At 43.3% G+C, this 21803-nt stretch overlaps 1 protein-coding gene across 2 annotated transcripts in view; it reads left to right on the top strand.

Moving 5' to 3' along the window:
* The window catches only part of CPNE1 (copine 1), a 90565-nt gene that overhangs the window by 31993 nt on the left and 36769 nt on the right, over positions 1-21803 (top strand). For both annotated transcript variants that reach the window (XM_069751991.1, XM_069751992.1), the window contains exons 2-4: positions 6561-6689; positions 8334-8513; positions 13719-13793. In XM_069751991.1, coding sequence (XP_069608092.1) covers positions 6561-6689; positions 8334-8513; positions 13719-13793 — 384 coding nt within the window. The remainder of the gene's footprint in view (positions 1-6560; positions 6690-8333; positions 8514-13718; positions 13794-21803) is intronic.

Here is a 21803-nt window from a genome sequence, read left to right as displayed (position 1 = left end):
GCCTACTTTTTTTAATGCATGACAATACACAATAAGTTTTTCATTCCCTGTGGTATCTAATATTGTCATTGTTATAGGATAACGTAATTTAATATTGAAAGAGGGCCGTGTATATAAAGAGATTTGGATCAAATGCAGGAACTGTCGTATCAAAATGGGGGGGAAAAACGGACCATGGGCCCTACGTTCTAAAGTGTGTAGATTACAGCATAGATGTATGTGGCTGTAAAATGAGGAAAAAAAAGTGATTCTTAATAAGTTATAAGAATTTGAAGTATTTATACTGTGTATTTTCAGGGACACAGGACTCAAGAAGAGAAATTTTTCAATCTTTCCTTGCTTCCAGTTATTTAATGAGCATGTGTTTCAAGTTGGTAGAAATGAAGGGTGAAGTTCTTAGTATTGATACATGAGGCTGTACAAGGAAAGGACTTTAGCCATTATGACTCTAGGGCAGACCTGGGCCAAGTGTGGCCTGCGGGCCACATCCTGCCCTGAGACTGGCTGTCTCAGTCCTGGCACATGGTCCGCACTGTACCTGCTCGCTGTCTACCGTGGTGGGTAGGAGGGGGAGCGGCATCGGCGGAGCAGCGGGTCACAGGAGGCTGAAACCCGATGCTGCAGCTAACTCCTGTGCCCGCAGCTAAAGAGAAATGAATATTCACGGCATTCCACGCCCACGGGTGTGTAGGCCAATGAATATTCATTTATCTTTAATAGTGTTTTGGTATAATTGGCCCCCAACCCCAGTCCCGGTTTGAATGGCCCCATCCTTATGATTGACCCCCACCCTCATCCTGGTATGCATGGCCCCATCAGAAAACATTACAAATAAAATTACACTTACCTTGCCGGAGTTCCCTTGCAGCGTTCTTCTCCTTTGTCGATAGCTGCTATATGCTTGCAATCTGCACATGGCAGGGACGTCATGTGCTGCTCACAAGCAGCGCACAACTGCCAGAATACTCACTGCTCTGCACGCTGGGACTGTGCGTGCAGAGCAGTGAGTATTCATTGCTCTTAAGTAGCGGCATACATGACCGCCGGCAGTAACAGAAAGTCTTCGGCTGACACTGTGCGCACTACTGAAGAGCAATGAATGCTCTCTGCGCACAAAGTCCTGGCGTGCAGAGCAGTGAGTATTCCGGCAGCTGTGCTCTGCTTGTGAGCAGCGCATGACGTCCCTGCCTTGGGCTGCTTACAAGCATGAAGCAGCTGCTGGCAATGGAGCAGGACACTGCAAGGGAGCGCAAGGAAAGTAAGTGTAATGGTTTGGTTTTTTTAATGTTTTCATGCATACCAGGATGTGGTGGGGCCAATTATAAGAACGGGGGTATGCATACTAGGACTGGGATAGGGGCTATTCATACTAGAATAGGGATGGGCCATGCATACTAGGAGGCGATGGAGGGGCCCTGCATACCATGATAAGGATGGGGGCCCCTGCATACCAGGATGGAGCCATGCATACTTGGACAAGATAGGGGCCCTGCATACCAGGATAGGGATGGGGTCATGCATACTAGTACGAGATGGTGGCCCTGCATACCAGGATAGGGATGGAGCCATGCATACTAGAGTAGGGATGAGAGCGATCATTCCTGCCAGGTTAGGGATGAGAGGGACCATTTCTACCAGGATAGGGATGAGGGGGCCATTCATACCAGGATAGGGATGAGGGATTCATGCATACTAATATAGGGATGATGGGGCCATGCATACCAGGGTAGGGATGGATGAGCCATGTGTATCAGGATGGCGATGAGGTGACCATATATACCAGTATAGGGGATATTGAGTACAGAATTGACCACATTTTTTAGCTTCAATATTTTTTTTCCTAATTTCCTCCTCTAAAACCTAGGTGCGTCTTACAGACCAAAAAATGCAATGTATCCACGCGGACTGCATTGGTGGAGGAAGAGCCTCAGGCCACTTAATCCACCAATCAGCGTGTGAAACAGCTGATGCGATGTCATTTCATCGCGTCAGCTGTGTACTGCAGAGAGTCAGCGCACCAGAGACATCAAGACAGGTGCAGAAGCAGAATGTCGGGGAATGGGAGCAAGGTGAGTGTTTTTTATTTGTTTTGTTTTTTAGTTTTGTATATGGGATGTTTGGCTGCACATGAGGAGGCTAAGAGGGTCTTACTGTGGACATGGGGAGGCTGTGTGGGCCTCATACTCTTGTTCATGGGGAGGCTGTGTGAGCCTCATACTCTGGACATGGGGAGGCTGTGTGGGCCTCATACTCTGGTTCATGGAGAGGCTGTGTGGGCCTCATATGATAAATACAGTTAGGTCCATATATATTTGGACAGACAACGTTTTTCTAATTTTGGTTATAGACATTACCACAATGAATTTTAAGCAAAACAATTCAGATGCAGTTGAAGTTCAGACTTTCAGCCTTCATTTGAGGGTATCCACATTAAAATTGGATGAAGGGTTTAGGAGTTTCAGCTCCTTAATATGTACCACCCTGTTTTTAAAGGGACCAAAAGTAATTGGACAATTGACTCCAAGGCTATTTCATGGACAGGTGTGGGCAATCCCTTCGTTATGTCATTCTCAATTATGCAGATAAAAGGCCTGGAGTTGATTTGAGGTGTGGTGCTTGTATTTGGAAGGTTTTGCTGTGAAGTAAACGTGTGGTCAAAGGAGCTCTCCATGGACGGGAAACAAGCCACCCTTAAGCTGCGAAACCAGAAAAAACCCATCCAAGAAATTGCTACAATATTAGTTTAGGAGTGGCAAAATCTACAGTTTGGTACATCCTGAGAAAGACGGAAAGCACTGGTGAACTCATCAATGCAAAAAGACCTGGGCGCCCACGGAAGACAACAGTGGTGGATGATTGCAGAATAATCTCCATGGTGAAGAGAAACCCCTTCACAACAGCCAACAAAGTGAACAACACTCTCCAGGAGGTAGGTGTATCAATATCCAAATCTACCATGAAGAGAAGACTGCACGAAAGCAAATACAGAGGGTTCACTGCACGGTGCAAGCCACTCATAAGCATCAAGAATAAAAAGGCTAGACTGGACTTTGCTAAAAAACATCTAAAAAAGCCAGCCCAGTTCTGGAATGACATTCTTTAGACAGATGTAACCAAGTTCAACCTCTGCCAGAATGATGGAAAGAGAAAAGTATGGCGAAGGCGTACAGCTCATGATCCAAAGCATACCACATCATCTGTAAGACACGGCGGAGGCAGTGTGATGGCTTGGGCATGCATGGCTGCCAGTGGCACTGGGTCACTAGTGTTTATTGATGATGTGACACAGGACAGAAGCAGCCAAATGAATTCTGAGGTATTCAGAGCCATACTGTGTGCTCAGATCCAGCCAAATGCAGCCAAACTGATTGGTCGTCGTTTCATACTACAGATGGACAATGACCCAAAACATAAAGCCAAAGCAACCCAGGAGATTATTAAAGCAAAGAAATGGAATATTCTTGAATGGCCGAGTCAGTCACCTGATCTCAACCCAATTGAGCATGCATTTCACTTGTTAAAGACTAAACTTCAGACAGAAAGGCCCACAAACAAACAGCAACTGAAAACCACCGCAGTGAAGGCCTGGCAGAGCATCAAAAGGAGGAAACACAGCGTCTGGTGATGTCCATGAGTTCAAGACTTCAGGCAGTCATTGCCAACAAAGGGTTTTCAACCAAGTACTAGAAATGAACATTTTATTTAAAATTATTTAATCTCTTCAATTACTTTTGGTCCCTTTTAAAAAACAGTGTGGCACATGTTAAGGAGCTGAAACTCCTTAATCCTTCATCCAATTTTAACGTGGATACCCTCAAATGAAAGCTGAAAGTCTGAACTTCAACTGCATCTGAATTGTTTTGTTTAAAATTCATTGTGGTAATGTCTATAACCAAAATTAGAAAAATGTTGTCTCTGTCCAAATATATATGGACCTAACTATATATAGAAGAGGCTTTATTCAGGTTCAAACGCTATATAGGGTAATGTCGGCATACTTAATTCTGTTCAATATTGAGTGATAATATTAATTATAAATATTATATGTTGGAATTAATATTGACCTTAATTCATTTTAGCCTATTGGTTCTGCCCTCCACAACAGTCACGGTTTCTCATGTAGTCACTCAGGAAAATTAATTGCCTACCCCTTGTCTAGGGTCATGTCACTGATTTCCATTGTGAATCCCCTCTTTATCACCGTTCACCTTGTACTCATAGATATTTGCCATAATCCTGTCCAGTTTTTCTTTTTCTTCTCATCAACCAAATACAAAAGCGGAGTTAGGCTTAGTTTGTGGACATGAGTCATGGTAGGGGAATGTGCTGGGAGAAGATAGCGGACTGAGCTCGCTGTCATGTGGTTTGTATCTCATCATCACATATTTTAGGACAAGCAGAGCTGTTACAGTGGGCTAGTAACGCTTCTAAACCATCAAAACCTATCCTTCCATTTTTATCTATGATGTACTACATTCCTAGGTTTCCATGGGGTGAACAGTACTGACCTTTTGAGCATGACATTTTGACCTATGATTACAAACAAGCCTAGACCAGACAAATAAAATCATTTAAAATTGTGCATATTTTGTTAGTACCTGTTTCTTAGGCCAAAAATTGGCACTGGAATACAACTTATAACAGGCATGATAACTAATAGCCATTTAATGTGGTGGATATCACCCCAGAGGAAGCCACCTCCTGTGGCGATACGTGTGTGGTCCTCGTTCCCATATCATGCTTTTTCTATTGGCCAATTTACCTGATGACTATGCACATGGCACTTTACTGCACAAATCTCTTGCTTATATTCTTTTATATAGTATTCAGTAGTGTCCATTGATACTTGTGTCTGATATCCACCACATTTACATGGCTACATTTGTTATCATGCCTGCTATATGGATTGTAACCCAGTGCCAATTTATGGCTTAGGAAAGAGGTTCTTGCTCAATTTTTTGTTTCTAAATACATTTTTACATTTTTAAATTAGGAAGTGCACCCAATAATTTGTACGCGTCTTTCCTTTGAAAGGTATATGAATAAAAAATTTCCACTCAAGGTCATAACTAGGCTTTCTTTTAAACGCGGGAAAAGATTGTTCCCTGTTCTATACCATAGTCAAGGCAAATTAGATTTTTAGCACCAAGCACTTGGATTTTTATAACCCTTGTGCACCCCTATTACTATACTACTTTTTATGAAATTGAATATATTCAGGAAACATTTAGAAGGTTTTGGTTTGGTTTCACACGTCCAACATTAAGGGTCAGAGACTGGACCAATATGATCAAGATGACCTTGGGTCTTCTGATCAAAATTGAAAAACCTCCATGTATGCTTATGAAGCTGTTGAGTTTAGGTCAGGATATCCCACGCGTGGTGGTAAATACTCAGGCCATGAATGTCAGACATGTGAAACTCTCCTTAATCAATTACCAATGCACTGTCAGACACAGTAAATACAGACTGCAATTAAACTAGAATTGGTTAGGCTTTGTAGTGCAAGGAGTTACAGGCACAAAAACTGAAACCTAAAACCTTTTTTTTTGTGGTTGGTGAGATTCAAATGATTTTCAGATCCCCAAAACACAAATTTTAAAGATCTTACAATGTTGAGCTCCATCCATGCAGGTACAGAGTGGTGTCCTGCTCCACACCTTCTGTGAAAATCACTTTTTTATGGTTTCTGGTAATATCTAGTAGAAATATGCAGATATTGGATGTGGTGGGCTATGTCCTGAACCAAAACTAGGAGATTGACCTGTGCAAAAAAAACAAACAAACCCTGGAATTTTTCATTTTGATCATGCAGATGAATTGATAGTAGATTATATATTTCTCTGTTTGATGAATAATCAGGTTTTTATATACAAATATTTGGTGTCACGTAGTCTATTATATTACACACTAAACCTATTGTAATGCAGCTTCTGTCAGCTTGTTTTACTGAAACCGGTACTTCTGCAATTGCTCATATAAAACTGTCCCATTCTCAGTCCTGTAGACGGCACATTTGACTTTCTAGGGTAAGAGAGCTTCTTCTTTGTGACCTGTCTGGCCTTTGACTCATTACTGCAGTTTGAAAGCGAGTGTTCATTTTCTTTGTATTGAATTGGTCTGCCAATTTGTCTTTCTATTACCGTCTTTGATATTCGATTGGCGTAAGTGAACTTGGCACATCAGTCTTTGACATGTCTGTCTTCTCAAACTTGTCTGTCTTGCCTGCTGTCAGCCATTTCAGTCTAGGAAACGGCTGGCTTTGTCATTCTTTTGAAGCGATATCCTTACCACGTAATGTTATGGGATCAGGTTTAAAGGGTAAACTTTTCTCCTTGCGGAGAGCTGAAAGTTGGTGTAGGGAGGATTGCACGCATCAGTCTAACCAAACAATGGATGTGGTTAATGTGCAGCATCTCTCCAGCCATCGTAATAGATGGGGCTCTCTTCTAGTTCACTGCAGTCATGTATGTATTTTACTGCTTTTATCAGCTTTACCTGTGTAAGCTGAGTATTTTGTGTAGTCCTCATTTACAACATTGCTGTTCCTTCTGTTACAGATGGCTCAGTGTGTCACCAAGATCCAGCTGTCCATTTCTTGCTCAGACCTTTTGGATAAGGATATTGGATCCAAATCTGATCCCTTATGTGTAGTTCTGCAAAGCATTGGTGATGGAAAATGGTCAGAGGTACAGTAAATTTTACATTTTTCATAAAACGAACCTGTTCGCTTGGACATGCTGTGCAATCTATGAGCACCAAGTAATAGAACTGAACATATTGAATATTTCCCTCAAATTTATACACCAATGTAACTTTTATATTATTATTATTTTAAACTAGATGGTAGCCCGATTCTAACGCATCGGGTATTCTAGAATATGTATGTGGTTTATTTATGAAGATTTTAGAATAATACATTGAATATACAGGATTTGGCCGGCCGCGACCAATTGGCGAAGCATAGTTCAACTCCCGCGCCAATTCGCGGGCGGACTGCGCCTGTCGCTGATTGTTCACGACCGGCCACTTAGTATATAGCACAGCCACGTAGTATATAACAGCCCACGTAGTAAATGGCACAGCCATGTAGTATATAGCAGAGCCACGTAGTATATAGCACAGCCCACAGAGGATATAGCAGAGCCACGTAGTATATAACACAGCCCACGGAGTATATAGCACAGCCACATAGCATATAACACAGCTGACGTAGTGTATAACAGCCCACGCACGTAGTGTATAGCACAGGCCACGCACATAGTGTATAGCACAGGCCACGCACGTAGTGTATAGCACAGGCCACACATGTAGTGTATAGCACAGGCCACGCACGTAGTGTATAGCACAGGCCACATATGTAGTGTATAGCACAGGCCATGCACGTAGTGTATAGCACAGGCCACGCAGTATATAGCAATGTGGGCATCATATCCCTGTTAAAAAAAAAAAAAAAAAAAAGCAAATAAAAAAGTTATATACTCGCCCTCCGTTGGCCTCCGGATCCAGGAAGCGTTTGCGGTCTCGCGACATGATAACGTAGCGGTCTCGCGAGACCGATAAGTCATCATCTCGCGAGATCGCAATGCATGATGGAGCGGTCACCGGCGCATCGAGAGGAGCGGGAAAAGCCTGTTGTGGATCCGAAGGGCCGACGGACGGTGAGTATATAACGATTTTTTTATTTTTTACATTAGATCTTTTTACATAGGCAGCATCAATAGTAAAAACTTGGTCACACAGGGTTAATAGCAGCGTTAATGGAGTGCGTAACACCGCGGCATAGCGCGGTCTATTAGCGCTGCCATTAACCCTGTGTGAGCGCTGACTGGAGGGGAGGAAGGAGCGGCCATGTTGCCCCCGGACTGTGCCCGTCGCTGATTGGTCGTGCGCGTTTTGCCACGACCAAACAGCGACTTGGATTTCCATGACAGACAGAGGCCGCGACCAATGAATATCTGAGACAGACAGACAGGCGGAAGTGACCCTTAGACAATTTATATAGTAGATGCTTGCTTATTCTGGATTTGGTAATAAATGGGATAATCCATGTTGGTGATTGACAGTTCTCGATGTGCACACTTTCACCAAATAGGACCATGTTTAATGGAAACTTATTGTAAAATGTCTTTAGCAAAAGAATCTATGCATTTGAGTGTGTGTGTGTGTTTGGGGGGGGGGGGGGGGTCACTATAATTTTCTTCAATTTATTAATTTCATTTTATTCATTTGTTTTCCCACTGCGAGAATCTAGCAACAAGTTTTACATTTTAAGCCAGCCAAGAGGATTGGCTCATATTTTTAATTGTCACATTCTATTCTTTTCACTCTAGTTGGCTCGAACAGAGAAGGTGAAGAACTGTCAGAGTCCAGAGTTCTCCACAAAGCCGGTCATTGATTACTACTTTGAGAAAGTGCAGAGCATCAAGTTCGGCGTGTATGACATTGACAACAAGTCGGTGGACCTGAATGATGATGATTATCTTGGAGGCTTTGAGTGTACTCTTGGTCAAGTATGTAGTAGTGTATAAATGTATAATTAAATCTCATGGTGTGTAGCTTGCACAATTTATGGACTTTTTCATTTTGTGCTGTATTTCTAATGGATTTCAAATGGTTCTTTCACCAGATTTCACAACACAAATTGTGCACATTATTAAATAGATCTCTCAGATCTAGAGAAGATGCTGTTTTTACTTTGAAAATCCAAGTCAGAATGACTTTATAATCATATATATAAAAGTTTAACTCTGTCTCCACCCACCTAGCCTGGTTGACAGCTCCTCAGTGTCCTTCCTACCTGTTGAGATCTCACACAGCTCATTCTTTAGGTGGATTCCTAAAATGCTCATTTTAAATATCGAGATTAAACAGAAAAATATATATATTCCCCTCCCCGGGTCCAGCAAGCAGTCTTTATCGCTGCTCCTGGTATCTGTGATTGTCTGTTGCGCGGATGTCTCGTCGACAGTGCTGCAGCCAATCAGAGAGCTCAGTGGCCCTGTCAAAGTAGGAGGCACGAAACGCTCAGAGCCAGTGTGGCTTGTTGATTGGCTGCAGAGAAGTTGACATGATGTCTGTGCTGTATGCAATAATTGACACTGGGAGCAGCCATTGGTGGAGACTCGGCCTCAGCTCTGGACCCAGGGTGAATGAGAAAAGCAAGGTATTTTTTTTTTTGTTTTGTTTTGTTTTTTTAATAATTCAAACTGTGACTTGATAAAGGGTTTTCAATATCTGGAAAATCCCTTTGACGCCCGATGTTGGAAAGGGGTTAATGTACGTCGATGTCGGACACCCTCCCTATGATGTGAGCTCCGGCGGTGAGCCCACATCTTTTCCAGCACATGTGCCGGGTACAGCTGTGGGTGGAATTGCGATACACCTGCGACTATTAAACCATTAAATGCCGCTGTCAAACGCTGACAGCGGCATTTAACATGCACTTCTGGCAATCGCTTCGGAAATCTGCCCATTGGTGACCCCCATCACATGATCGCGGGTCACTGATGGGTTAGCATGACAGCCAGAGGTTTCCTGGAGACCTCTATGGTTGTCACTGCAGGCTTGCTGTGAGCGCTGTCCGCTTGCTATAAGTGCTGCCCTGTGGTCGGCGCTCATAGCAAGTGAGTAATTCTGCTGCATATAGGTGATCTGATCATCGCCTGTATGTAGCAGAGCCGATCAGATTATGGCAGCTTTTAGTTTCCCATGGAGGCTATTGAAGCATGCCAAAAGTTTAAAAAAAAAAAAAAAATGTTTTAAATATATAAAAAAAAATCTAAAAGTTCAAATCACCCTCCTTTCGCTCCATTCAAAATAATACAATAAAAAAATCAAACGTGCCGCATTTAGAATCGCCCGATCTATCAATATCAAAAAATTTACCTGATCGCTAAACTTGCGTAGCGAGAAAAAAAGTCAACAGCCAAAATTGCGTTTTTTTGGGTCGCCACGACATTGAATTAAAATGCAATAACGGGCGATCGAAAAATCGTATCTGCACCAAAATGGTATCATTAAAAAGTCAGCTTGTCGCACAAAAAATAAGCCCTCACCCAACCTGAGATCACAAAAAATGGAGATTCTCTGGGTCTCGGAAAATGGCGCAATTTTTTAATTTTTTTTTTTTTAACAAAGTTTTGAGAAAAATTTTTCACCACTTAGATAAAAAACAAACTTGGACATATTTGGTGTCTTTGAACTCGTAATGACCTGTAGAATCAAAATTACTGGTCCGTTTTGGCGGCATTTAGTGAACATAGTAAAAAAGCAAAACAAAAAACTGTGGCATTGCACTTTTTTTGCAATTTCACCGCACTTTGAATTTTTTTTAGTGTTTTCCAGTATACGATATGTTAAAACAAATGGTGTAGTTCAAAAGTACAGCTCGTCCCGCAATAAACAAGCCCTCACATGGCCAAAAACGTAAAAAGGTTATGGCTCTGGGAAGTAGCGGAGCAAAAAATGCAAAAGTACCTCTGGTCGTTAAGGGGTTATTGGTACAGTTTTCCACTATACTTTGAGTGTTAATTGCTCACTATTTTCAAGATCTCTTTTAAGACTGTTATTCAGTGGATTAAAATGCCCTGGTCAATTGAACATCTCATAGATGCTAATGGCTGTGCGTTTGTGTCTGACATGAAGACACTATTTTTATTCACTGGAAGAAAGTGAGGAAATTTCATATAGAATAAATACAAGCAGAAATCTTGAAAAAACATGTAGATTTGACATAGGCATAAGCTCAAATTTATGAAAGCAGTTTTGCCAAAACTCTGATGTAAATTTCTTTGGAAAGTATCAAAATCTTTAACTTTTCATGACCATTTCTCCCAACTCAATCAAAATGGGCAGGATGGGGGCGATGACAATGTTCCTGACGCCAGAAATCTTATCCAGCCAGGGTCTGAAGTAAGACTTCTGGCGTGCCACACGGAGGCGCACGCTACTCATCGGACAGTCCTGATTAATGTAGAGACCATCCCTTCTACATGAGTCAGAAGTGTCTGACCCCACACCACCCCCTCGTCAAGACCAGCCCCCAAATTATCAGTCTTGATGAATCAGGGCCATAGTATATTGGAAAATTGCTAAACTATTCGGATCTTAAGGATAACCTTTGTCATAATTATAACACTTCTTTTAAAAGGAACCTGTCAGTATATTCATTCTGCCTCAATCATGGGGCGCAATTACAGACAGGTTTGTCTCTCTGAAATTATATTCCATTTCCATGATCTTCAATTTCCGAGAAAACCTAGTTTGAAAAGCCGGCTGGGGAACACCGTGTGCAACCTGATTAGAGCGGCAGAACTCCTTTGCCTGCTTCTCGCTGCCCCGCTCTAGGTCTCTGACCAGTCACTCCTACATGTGCACACTCGCACAGCCTGGTTATCTCATGTTGCTAGTGATTCAGGGAGCAAGAATCTAGTGACAGATTCTCTTTAATTGCTTGTGTTTTTATATGCCCCAATATCGGGGTTGAGAAACGTCCCAGAAAGTCCTGGATGTCCATAAAAATAAAGGACTTTTTTTTCCCTTTACTATATATAAATAAATAAATAAATAAATCGATGTCTATTAGTGATGAGCGAATATACTCGTTACTCGAGATTTCTCGAGCACTCTTGGGGTCCTCCGAGTATTTTTAGTGCTCGGAGTTTGTTTTTCTTGCCGCAGCTGAATGATTTACATCTGATAGCCAGCATAAGTACATGTGGGGGTTGCCTGGTTGCTAGGGAATCCCCACATGTACTTATGCTGGCTAACAGATGTAAATCATTCAGCTGCGGCAATAAAAACTAAATCTCCGAGCACTAAAAAATACTCGGAGGACCCCTGAGCATGCTGGAGAAATCTCTAGTAACGAGTATATTCGTTCATCACTAGTCATTATATTTGTGACACAGGTGAAGTTCGTACAGATTGATTGTAATTATTTTACAGTGAGTTTTTTTAAGATGTCAAGAATAAAATAAAATTCAAGCTGGCGACCCTGTCCAAGATGATGAACAAACATAAGACTTTAATCTGTGTACAAGATGTACACAAGAAATGGATTTGCTATAGTACTCTGCAAAGATTTTAGGCAGGCGTAGAAAAAATGCTGCAACGTAAGAATGCCTTTAGAGATATTGCAGTGTTAATTTATTTTTATCAATTAACAAAGTATAAAAGTGAGCAAAAGAGAAATTGATATGAAATCTATATTTGGCTTGACCACCTTTTTTTTTTTTTTTCTTTTTTTTTTTTCTTCAAAACTGTATCAATTTCCTAAGGTACAGTCGTATAGGGTTACAGTCAGGTGTAGGAGTAACCAATTAGGCCGGGATCACACATACGCGAGATGCGTCCGAGTCTCGCAGGTGAAAACCCAGCTCTGGCGCCGGCACTCCAGAGCGGAGCATGCAGCCGCACAGCAATACATGGAGCTGCACGCTCCGCTCCGGAGTGCCGGCGCCAGAACTGGGTTTTCACCTGCGAGACTCGGTCGTATCTTGCGTATGTGAGATCCCGGCCTAATACTACCGTAAGCAGATGATGGTGATCATCATTTTCATATGTATGTTGAACTGGTTGAGGAACAGATACAAAGTTAAGGTTGTGATGAGACATTTTGATTTTATAAGTCATGCACAATGCTGAATCATATTGGTCTTTCCTGGGCTAAGATTTCCAAACAGACTGAGGTTTCAAGATGTGATGTTCAAGCTCTTTTCAAGAAACTCCAAGAAATTGTCAACTTTATAGACCGTAGATGCAGTAGTCGGCAAGGGAAACTTGATGCAGCTAATGAAAGACACTTCATGCTTGCTTCCATTCAAAATTAGAAGATGTCAAGCAGTGCCATTAACTTAGTACTGGCAGCAACAAGTGGGACCCAGCCATACCCTGCTATTGTTCTGAAAATTCTGCCCAGGTGTGGTATTCATGGAGGAAAAAAAGCCATGGTACAACAGAAGGCAATTTGCTCACTAAAGGGCCAGAGTGTGGTACAATAATGAATGCCTACAGTCATCATTGAAGGATGGTGAAGGTTCTTTGTAAGTTTGGTGCTGTATTTTAGTAAATGGAATTGGGTATTTGGTCAAAAATAATTCTATGTTCAATGCTGAGAAATAGAGGCAGATGCTTATTCTCCATCAGGAAGGTTTCTGATTGTCTTCAGGTTTATTCAGCAGCTAGACAACGGTCCAAAACTATCTTCAGCAAAACAAAACAAGGAGTCCTGGAAATATGTCACATAGAACGCTGATCTCAATATCACCGATCTAGTATTACATTGAGACAGAGTGGCCCAAGCTGACATCCACAGAAGATCCCAAGATGTTTGAAACAATCTGCATGCCGATTTTAATTAAACTGTCTACAAGCGAAACTAGAAGAATTGATGCTGTTTTGAAGACAAAGGGTGGTCACACCAATTATTTTCACTTGGGTGGTTTTATTTATTTAGCATTTTGCTAATTTATAAAAATAAACTATTAGCAGGTCTATTTTTTTAAAAGCATTCTTACTTTGCAGCATTTTTTACACACCTGTTTAAAACTTTTGCACAGTACTGTAGGTTACCATATATGTACACATTTAATCACTCTTTTCAATCTAGATACCTTAATTCATAATATAATCACCCTTTATAAAGAAATATAATTTTGGTGAAAACTAGTGATTATTAGGCATACCTGAAGCCTGTTTTTGTAATGTACTTTTAGATTGTTTCCAATCGTAAACTTAAGGGGCCACTGGAGCTGAAGAAGGGAAAGCCTGCCGGGAAGGGAACAATAACTGTAAGTTTAGACATATGTACTTTCAAGCCTGTTTTAATCTAAGTAGCCACAGATAATGGCTGAGTCTTTTATGTGCTTTCATTGCAGCCCTTATTTTTGGCTGATGTCCCAGTAATTTCCTCATGTTCTCTCACTGGAGTGCATCTTAATAATTTAAGGAACTTTGAGGTTAAAAACTAAATGGGAATAAAATACTTTCCTCAAAGGCCTATTTTAAGTGAAAATTGCAAGTTGGCTTACATCACCAGTGATTTTTCATATAGTCCTTGTTTGTGTTAGAGAAACCGCTTTCAGCAAATGTGCTGTGGGACTAACGCATAAGAGCAAAATGGCGGGAAAAGCATAAAATGTGTAAATCCTCCAGTAATATACACTGCTCAAAAAAATAAAGGGAGCACTATAAAATCCCACATCCTAGATTTCACTGAATTAAATAGTCCAGTTGCAAATCTTTTATTCGTTACATAGTGGAATGCGTTGAGAAGAATAAAACACTAAAATGATCAATGTAAATCAAAATTAATATCCCATGGAGGTCTGAATTTGGAATGATTCTCAAAATCAAAGTGGAAAATCAAATTGCAGGCTGATCAACTTCAGTGTAAATGCCTCAAGACAAGGAAATGATGCTCAGTAGTGTGTGTGGCCACCAAGTGCCTGTATGACCTCCCGCCTGGGCATGCTCCGGATGAGGCGGCGGATGGTCTCCTGAGCGATCTCATCCCAGACCTGGCCTAAAGCATCCGCTAACTCCTGGACAGTCTGTGGTGCAACGTGACGTTAACATAGTAACATAGTAAGGCCGAAAAAAGACATTTGTCCATCCAGTTCAGCCTATATTTCATCATAATAAATCCCCAGATCTGCGTCCTTCTACAGAACCTAATCATTGTATGATACAATATTGTTCTGCTCCAGGAAGACATCCAGGCCTTTCTTGAACCCCTCGACTGAGTTCGCCATCACCACCTCCTCAGGCAAGCAATTCCAGATTCTCACCGCCCTAACAGTAAAGAATCCTCTTCTATGTTGGTGGAAAAACCTATCCTCCAGACGCAAAGAATGCCCCCTTGTGTGTTGTGAGTTCTGTTGTCGGGCTCCCTCCTGTGGTCATGAATGGTACTTCGGCTGGTTCTGTCCATGGACTTTCTCTGGTGGCTGTGGGTGTTTCTGAGTTTCCTTCCTCAGGTGACGAGGTTAATTCGTTAGCTGGCTGCTCTATTTAACTCCACTTAGATCTTTGCTCCAGGCCACCTGTCAATGTTCCAGTACTGGTCTAGTTCACTCCTGGATCGTTCTTGTGACCTGTCTTCCCAGCAGAAGCTAAGTGACTGCTTGTTTTTCTCTGGTTTGCTATTTTTCTGTCCAGCTTGCTATTTCGATTGTTCTTGCTTGCTGGAAGCTCTGGGACGCACAGGGAGCGCCTCCGCACCGTGAGTCGGTGCGGAGGGTCTTTTTGCGCCCTCTGCGTGGTCTTTTTGTAGGTTTTTGTGCTGACCGCAAAGTAACCTTTCCTATCCTCGGTCTGTTCAGTAAGTCGGGCCTCACTTTGCTAAATCTATTTCATCTCTGTGTTTGTATTTTCATCTTTACTCACAGTCATTATATGTGGGGGGCTGCCTTTTCCTTTGGGGAATTTCTCTGAGGCAAGGTAGGCTTTATTTTTCTTTCTTCAGGGCTAGCTAGTTCCTTAGGCTGTGCCGAGTTGCATAGGGAGCGGTAGGCGCAATCCACGGCTATTTCTAGTGTGTTTGATACGATTAGGGATTGCGGTCAGCAGAGTTCCCACGTCCCAGAGCTCGTCCTTTATTATCAGTAACTATCAGGTCATTCCGTGTGCTCTTAACCACCAGGTCCATTATTGTCCTGACCACCAGGTCATAACAGTACAGGTGGCCCAAAGTACTAATGCATCTCAATAGAGGGATAAGAGAAGTTCTGAGACCATTTTTTTTTTTTTTTGTAGTGTGTTTTGTCTCTCTTTTCCCCTTTACATCTGGGTGGTTTAGAACACAGGTGTAGACATGGACATTCAAGGTCTGTCCTCTTTGATGGATAATCTCACTACAAGGGTACAAAACATTCAAGATTTTGTGGTTCAGAATCCGATGTCAGAGCCTAGGATTCCAATTCCTGATTTGTTTTTTTGGTGATAGATCTAAGTTCTTGAATTTCAAAAATAATTGTAAATTGTTTCTTGCCTTGAAACCTCGCTCCTCAGGTGACCCTGTTCAACAAGTAAAGATCATTATTTCTTTGTTACGTGGTGATCCTCAAGACTGGGCATTTTCCCTTGCGCCAGGAGATCCGGCATTGCGTGATGTTGATGCGTTTTTCCTGGCGCTTGGATTGCTTTATGACGAACCTAATTCAGTGGATCAGGCAGAGAAAATCTTGCTGGCTCTGTGTCAGGGTCAGGATGAAGCGGAGATATATTGTCAGAAGTTTAGAAAGTGGTCTGTGCTCACTCAGTGGAATGAATGTGCCCTGGCAGCAATCTTCAGAAAGGGTCTCTCTGAAGCCCTTAAGGATGTCATGGTGGGATTTCCCATGCCTGCTGGTCTGAATGAGTCTATGTCTTTGGCCATTCAGATCGATCGATCGCTTGCGTGAGCGTAAAGCTGTGCACCATTTGGCGGTACTATCGGAGCATGGACCTGAGCCTATGCAATGTGATAGGACTTTGACCAGAGCTGAACGGCAAGAACACAGACGTCGGAATGGGCTATGTTTTTACTGTGGTAATGCCACTCATGCTATCTCCAATTGTCCTAAGCGCACTAAGCGGTTCGCTAGGTCTGACACCATTGGTACTGTACAGTCTAAATTTCTATTGTCCGTTACTCTGATTTGTTCTTTGTCATCCTATTCTGTTATGGCATTTGTGGATTCAGGCGCTGCCCTGAATTTGATGGACTTGGAGTTTGCCAGGCGCTGTGGTTTTTTCTTGGAGCCCTTGCAGTATCCTATTCCATTGAGAGGAATTGATGCTACGCCTTTGGCCAAGAATAAGCCTCAGTACTGGACCCAATTGACCATGTGCATGGCTCCTGCACATCAGGAGGATATCCGCTTTCTGGTGTTGCATAATCTGCATGATGTGGTCGTTTTGGGGTTGCCATGGCTACAGGTTCATAATCCAGTATTGGACTGGAAATCTATGTCTGTGTCCAGCTGGGGTTGCCAGGGGGTACATGGTGATGTTCCATTTTTGTCTATTTCGTCTTCCACTCCTTCTGAAGTTCCAGAGTTTTTGTCGGATTATCGGGATGTATTTGATGAGCCCAAAGCCAGTGCCCTACCTCCTCATAGGGATTGCGATTGTGCAATTAATTTGATTCCTGGTAGTAAGTTTCCTAAGGGCCGATTGTTCAATTTATCTGTGCCAGAACACGCCGCTATGTGGAGTTATATAAAGGAATCCTTGGAGAAGGGTCATATTCGCCTGTCGTCGTCACCATTGGGAGCAGGGTTCTTTTTTGTGGCCAAGAAGGATGGTTCTTTGAGACCTTGTATTGATTACCGCCTTCTCAATAAAATTACAGTCAAATTTCAGTATCCTTTGCCGTTGCTGTCTGATTTGTTTGCTCGTATTAAAGGGGCTAGTTGGTTCACCAAGATAGATCTTCGAGGGGCGTATAATCTTGTGCGTATTAAACAAGGCGATGAATGGAAAACAGCATTTAATACGCCCGAGGGCCATTTTGAGTACCTGGTTATGCCATTCGGGCTTTCCAATGCTCCATCAGTATTTCAGTCCTTTATGCATGACATCTTCCGAGAGTACCTGGATAAATTCCTGATTGTATATTTGGATGACATTTTGGTCTTTTCGGATGATTGGGAGTCTCATGTGAAGCAGGTCAGAATGGTGTTCCAGGTCCTTCGTGCGAATTCCTTGTTTGTGAAGGGGTCAAAATGTCTCTTGGGAGTTCAGAAGGTTTCATTTTTGGGGTTCATTTTTTACCCTTCTACTATCGAGATGGACCCTGTTAAAGTTCAGGCCATTTATGATTGGACTCAGCCGACATCTGTGAAGAGCCTGCAAAAGTTCCTGGGCTTTGCTAATTTTTATCGGCGCTTCATTGCTAATTTTTCTAGTCTTGCTAAACCGTTGACTGATTTGACCAAGAAGGGTGCTGATGTGGTCAATTGGTCTTCTGCAGCTGTAGAGGCTTTTCAGGAGTTGAAGCGTCGTTTTTCTTCTGCCCCTGTGCTGTGCCAGCCAGATGTTTCGCTCCCGTTTCAGGTTGAGGTTGATGCTTCTGAGATTGGGGCTGTTTTGTCGCAAAGAAGTTCTGATGGCTCGGTGATGAAACCATGTGCCTTCTTTTCTAGAAAGTTTTCGCCTGCTGAGCGCAATTATGATGTTGGTAATCGAGAGTTGTTGGCCATGAAGTGGGCATTCGAGGAGTGGCGTCATTGGCTTGAAGGAGCCAAGCATCGTGACAGATCACAAGAATTTGACTTATCTTGAGTCTGCCAAACTGTTGAATCCGAGACAGGCTCGATGGTCATTATTTTTCTCCCGTTTTGATTTTGTGGTTTCGTACCTTCCGGGCTCTAGGAATGTGAAGGCTGATGCCCTGTCAAGGAGTTTTGTGCCTGACTCTCCGGGTGTTCCTGAGCCGGCGGGTATTCTCAAAGAGGGGGTAATTTTGTCTGCCATCTCCCCTGATTTGCGGCGGGTGCTGCAAAAATTTCAGGCTGATAGACCTGACCGTTGCCCAGCGGAGAAACTGTTTGTCCCTGATAAATGGACTAGTAGAGTTATCTCTGAGATTCATTGTTCAGTGTTGGCTGGGCATCCTGGAATCTTTGGTGCCAGAGATTTGGTGGCTAGATCCTTTTGGTGGCCTTCTTTGTCACGGGATGTGCGTTCTTTTGTGCAGTCCTGTGGGACTTGTGCTCGGGCTAAGCCCTGCTGTTCTCGTGCCAGTGGGTTGCTTTTGCCCTTGCCGGTCCCGAAGAGGCCCTGGACGCATATTTCTATGGATTTTATTTTGGATCTCCCCGTCTCTCAAAAGATGTCGGTCATTTGGGTGGTTTGTGATCGCTTTTCTAAGATGGTCCATTTGGTACCCTTGTCTAAATTGCCTTCCTCCTCTGATTTGGTGCCACTATTTTTCCAGCATGTGGTTCGTTTACATGGTATCCCGGAGAACATCGTTTCTGACAGAGGTTCCCAGTTTGTTTTTCGAGGTTTTGGCGATCTTTTTGTGCTAGGATGGGCATTGATTTGTCTTTTTCCTCGGCTTTCCATCCTCAGACAAATGGCCAAACCGAACGAACTAATCAGACTTTGGAAACATATCTGAGATGCTTTGTTTCTGCTGATCAGGATGATTGGGTGTCCTTTTTGCCGTTGGCTGAGTTCGCCCTTAATAATCGGGCCAGCTCGGCTACTTTGGTTTCGCCGTTTTTCTGCAATTCTGGTTTCCATCCGCGTTTCTCTTCAGGGCAGGTTGAGTCTTCGGACTGTCCTGGTGTAGATACTGTGGTGGATAGGTTGCAGCAGATTTGGACTCATGTGGTGGACAATTTGACATTGTCCCAGGAGAAGGCTCAACGTTTCGCTAACCGCCGGCGTTGTGTGGGTCCCCGACTTCGTGTTGGGGATTTGGTTTGGTTGTCGTCTCGTTATGTTCCTATGAAGGTTTCCTCTCCTAAGTTTAAGCCTTGTTTCATTGGTCCGTATAAGATTTCTGAGGTTATCAATCCTGTGTCATTTCGTTTGGCCCTTCCTGCTTCTTTTGCCATCCATAATGTGTTCCATAGGTCATTGTTGCGGAGATACGTGGCGCCTGTGGTTCCATCCGTTGATCCTCCTGCCCCGGTGTTGGTTGAGGGGGAGTTGGAGTATGTGGTGGAGAAGATTTTAGATTCTCGTGTTTCGAGACGGAAACTCCAGTACCTGGTCAAGTGGAAGGGTTATGGTCAGGAAGATAATTCTTGGGTTTTTGCCTCTGATGTTCATGCTGCCGATCTGGTTCGTGCCTTTCATTTGGCTCGTCCTGGTCGGCCTGGGGGCTCTGAGGGTTCGGTGACCCCTCCTCAAGGGGGGGGTACTGTTGTGAGCTCTGTTGTCGGGCTCCCTCCTGTGGTCATGAATGGTACTTCGGCTGGTTCTGTCCATGGACTTTCTCTGGTGGCTGTGGGTGTTTCTGAGTTTCCTTCCTCAGGTGACGAGGTTAATTCGTTAGCTGGCTGCTCTATTTAACTCCACTTAGATCTTTGCTCCAGGCCACCTGTCAATGTTCCAGTATTGGTCTAGTTCACTCCTGGATCGTTCTTGTGACCTGTCTTCCCAGCAGAAGCTAAGTGACTGCTTGTTTTTCTCTGGTTTGCTATTTTTCTGTCCAGCTTGCTATTTCGATTGTTCTTGCTTGCTGGAAGCTCTGGGACGCACAGGGAGCGCCTCCGCACCGTGAGTCGGTGCGGAGGGTCTTTTTGCGCCCTCTGCGTGGTCTTTTTGTAGGTTTTTGTGCTGACCGCAAAGTAACCTTTCCTATCCTCGGTCTGTTCAGTAAGTCGGGCCTCACTTTGCTAAATCTATTTCATCTCTGTGTTTGTATTTTCATCTTTACTCACAGTCATTATATGTGGGGGGCTGCCTTTTCCTTTGGGGAATTTCTCTGAGGCAAGGTAGGCTTTATTTTTCTATCTTCAGGGCTAGCTAGTTTCTTAGGCTGTGCCGAGTTGCATAGGGAGCGTTAGGCGCAATCCACGGCTATTTCTAGTGTGGTTGATAGGATTAGGGATTGCAGTCAGCAGAGTTCCCACGTGCCAGAGCTCGTCCTATATTATCAGTAACTATCAGGTCATTCCGTGTGCTCTTATCCACCAGGTCCATTATTGTCCTGACCACCAGGTCATAACACTTGTGCCCGTCACCTTCCTTGGTATAAACAGATCCTCAGCGATATATTTGTATTGTCCCCTTATATACTTATACATGGTTATTAGATCGCCTCTGTCGTCTTTTTTCTAGACTAAATAATCCTAATTTTGCTAATCTATCTGGGTATTGTAGTTCTCCCATCCCCTTTATTAATTTTGTTTCCCTCCTTTGTACACTCTATAGTTCCATTATATCCTTCTTGAGCACCGGTGCCCAAAACTGGACACAGTACTCCATGTGCGGTCTAACTAGGGATTTGTACAGAGGCAGTATAATGCTCTCATCATGTGTATCCAGACCTCTCTTAATGCACCCCATGATCCTGTTTGCCTTGGCAGCTGCTGCCTGGCACTGGCTGCTCCAGGTAAGTTTGTCATTAACTAGGATCCCCAAGTCCTTCTCCCTGTCAGATTTACCCAGTGGTTTCCCGTTCACTGTATAATGGTGATATTGATTCCTTCTTCTTATGTGTTTAACCTTACATTTATCATTGTTAAACCTTATCTGCCACCTTTCAGCCCAAGTTTCCAACTTATCCAGATCCATCTGTAGCATTGGTGGATGGGGCGAGACATGTCTCAGATGTGTTCAATCGGATTCAGGTCTGGGGCGCACGGGCGGGCCAGTCCATAGCTTCAATGCTTTCATCTTGCAGGAACTGCTGACTCACTCCAGCCACATGAGGTCTGGCACTGTCCTGCATTAGGAGGAACCCAGGGCCAACCGCGCCAGCATATCGTCTCACAAGGGGTCTGAGGATCTTCTCTCGTTACCTAATGGTAGTCAGGCTACCTTTGGCGAGCACATGGAGGGCTGTACTGCCCTCCAAAGAAATGCCACCCCACACCATTACTGACCCACTGCCAAATCAGTCATGCTGAAGGAAGTTGCAGGCAGCAGATCACTTTCAACAGCGTCTCCAGACTCTGTTACGTGCTCAGTGTGAACCTGTTTTCATCTGTGAAGAGCCTAGGGCACCAGTGGTGAATTTGCTAATCCTGGGGTTCTGTGGCAAATGCCAAGTGTCCTGCACGGTGTTAGGCTGTGAGCACAACCCCAAACTGTGGACATCGGGCACTCAGACCATCCTTATGGAGTCTGTTTCTAAC

Source organism: Ranitomeya imitator, chromosome 2, assembly GCF_032444005.1.
Source record: "Ranitomeya imitator isolate aRanImi1 chromosome 2, aRanImi1.pri, whole genome shotgun sequence".
In the NCBI taxonomy this organism is placed as follows: domain Eukaryota; kingdom Metazoa; phylum Chordata; class Amphibia; order Anura; family Dendrobatidae; genus Ranitomeya; species Ranitomeya imitator.
The sequence above is the reverse complement of the archived record's forward strand: the minus strand, read 5'-3'. Positions and strand labels throughout refer to the sequence as shown.